Here is a 1,819-nt window from a genome sequence, read left to right as displayed (position 1 = left end):
TGCATAAGACTATGCAATAATTTTTAATCATTAGTATTAATGGTGTATTAAAAGTTGTTGTACATTGTCTGTGACCTTAATTTTCTGCACTGAGTTACCAAATAATTTAAACCAGGTAGTCTTCAGATCACCTGATGAAAGAAACAGGGAATAGGGAGAAGGTGGTATGACCGTTACAAACACTTACAAACTATGCCTATTTCATTTTCTCATAAAGCTACAATCAATGCTTTTTTGCCCCTCCCAAACACCAAAGGTTTGCTAGCATTCTAATTCTGTATACTTAAAAATCCAGATAGAGTTGGGTTTCTCTGTAAGCATCAAATTATCTTAGGTAATTTTAAATAACACTATCATTTAAAGCTTTCTCACTAGCCCCATTCGTACTTTTACTTGCTCATCTCTAGTCTTCCAGGAATTTAATGAACTAGAGATAAGAATAATTTTGGAATTCCATGTGGAATAATTTGCTCTTAATAGAGTATATGCTGCTGTATTTTCCTTAGTAGCATTTTGATACACTGTCAGTAGACCATTTGTAAATGCCTTGCTGCTTCATAGATAATGTTTATGTGCTTAATAAAGGGAATTGGTTTTTGTTTTGGTTTAATTGGAACAATTAAGAGTAATTAAAATACAAAGAAATAAAAAAAGAAAGCTGTAGGCAGAAGAGTATCATTACAGATGATGTAGAAAATGTTGTGAAGATATATTCCCCACTGTCCACAGTTTTTCAAGGACCAGTTGACAAATATTTGTGAAAACTTGTACTTCTCATCTCATCTTCACTTTCCCTACATCCTGTCCCCATGCCTGGTGGTACAGCACTGCTATCAGAAGGACATCAAAAGCTGGAGGTTTAAATCCACACAGAAGGTGCCTTAAGAGAAATGTGTAGTGATCTTTCACCCACTGAAAAATCCTCTGGGTGGATTTGAACCACAAAGCTTTTGGTTAGCATCTAGGAACAGAACCATTGTGCCATCAAGGCTCCTTCTAAAAAAAGGGATAACCATATTGAATGCTTTACTTTGATAATTTGCAACATTTTAACATTTCATTACATTTTCTGCACTGTATCTATAAAACTTTAGATCATTTTCATATAGTTGTATGAAGTCAAACTAGAGTTTCAGCCAGTTAAAAATATAATTATTTTACTTGTATGTGATAGCAATGATATTGCTCGATAATTTCCACCTTCTGTTGTTGGAGCACCTTGTTTGGAATGGGTACAAATATGGATCTCTTCTGGTCAGTTGGCCAGATAGCTGTCCTCCAAATTTCTTGGCTTAGACGAATGAGCACGTGCAAGACTGCTTCTGTTCATCGAAATACCCCAGCTGGTATTCTGTCCATTCCTGTAGCCTTACTTTTTTTTTATTTTATTATTTTTGTGTGAGTGTACCGTCAAATCAGATCTGACAGGTACAGGAGGAGATTGTCCCTCCTTCCCCGGCAAAGCATCTGGTGGATTCGAACCGTGCGCCTCTGGGATTGTAGTTGCAGCTCCTTGCCACTAGGCCACCAGAGCTCCCCCTGTAGCCTTACTTTTATAATTACTTTTAGGGAACTTCAGGTGTCTTCCTTCAGTACCATGGCTTTTGATAATATGCTACTTGCTGAAACGGTTCCATTAAGTAGTTGAGTTAATTCTTGTTGGCACCATGACTCTGTGTCTTCCTTCCACCTTTTTTTTGATGCTTCCTTTGTCAGTTAATGTTTTGCCCATAAAATCCTTTATTATTGCAACTAGAGACTTGACTTTCTTGTTCTATTCTTTCATTTTAAGAAATGCAGAGTGTGTCCATCTCTTGGT

At 36.7% G+C, this 1,819-nt stretch overlaps 1 protein-coding gene across 1 annotated transcript in view; it reads left to right on the top strand.

Moving 5' to 3' along the window:
* The window catches only part of LOC102856385 (inhibitor of growth protein 2-like), a gene marked incomplete at its 3' end in the record, with an annotated part of 2,998 nt that extends 1,597 nt beyond the window's left edge, over positions 1–1,401 (top strand). The window contains exon 3 of the mRNA XM_006896605.1: positions 1,384–1,401. Within this exon, the coding sequence (XP_006896667.1) occupies positions 1,384–1,401 (18 nt within the window). The remainder of the gene's footprint in view (positions 1–1,383) is intronic.
* Between the last annotated feature and the right edge of the window lie 418 nt (positions 1,402–1,819).

Source organism: Elephantulus edwardii, unplaced genomic scaffold, assembly GCF_000299155.1.
Source record: "Elephantulus edwardii isolate Elephantulus edwardi_28Jun2011 unplaced genomic scaffold, EleEdw1.0 scaffold00186, whole genome shotgun sequence".
Lineage (NCBI taxonomy): Eukaryota > Metazoa > Chordata > Mammalia > Macroscelidea > Macroscelididae > Elephantulus > Elephantulus edwardii.
Note: the sequence above shows the minus strand (reverse complement) of the source record. Positions and strands in the feature narration are given on the sequence as shown.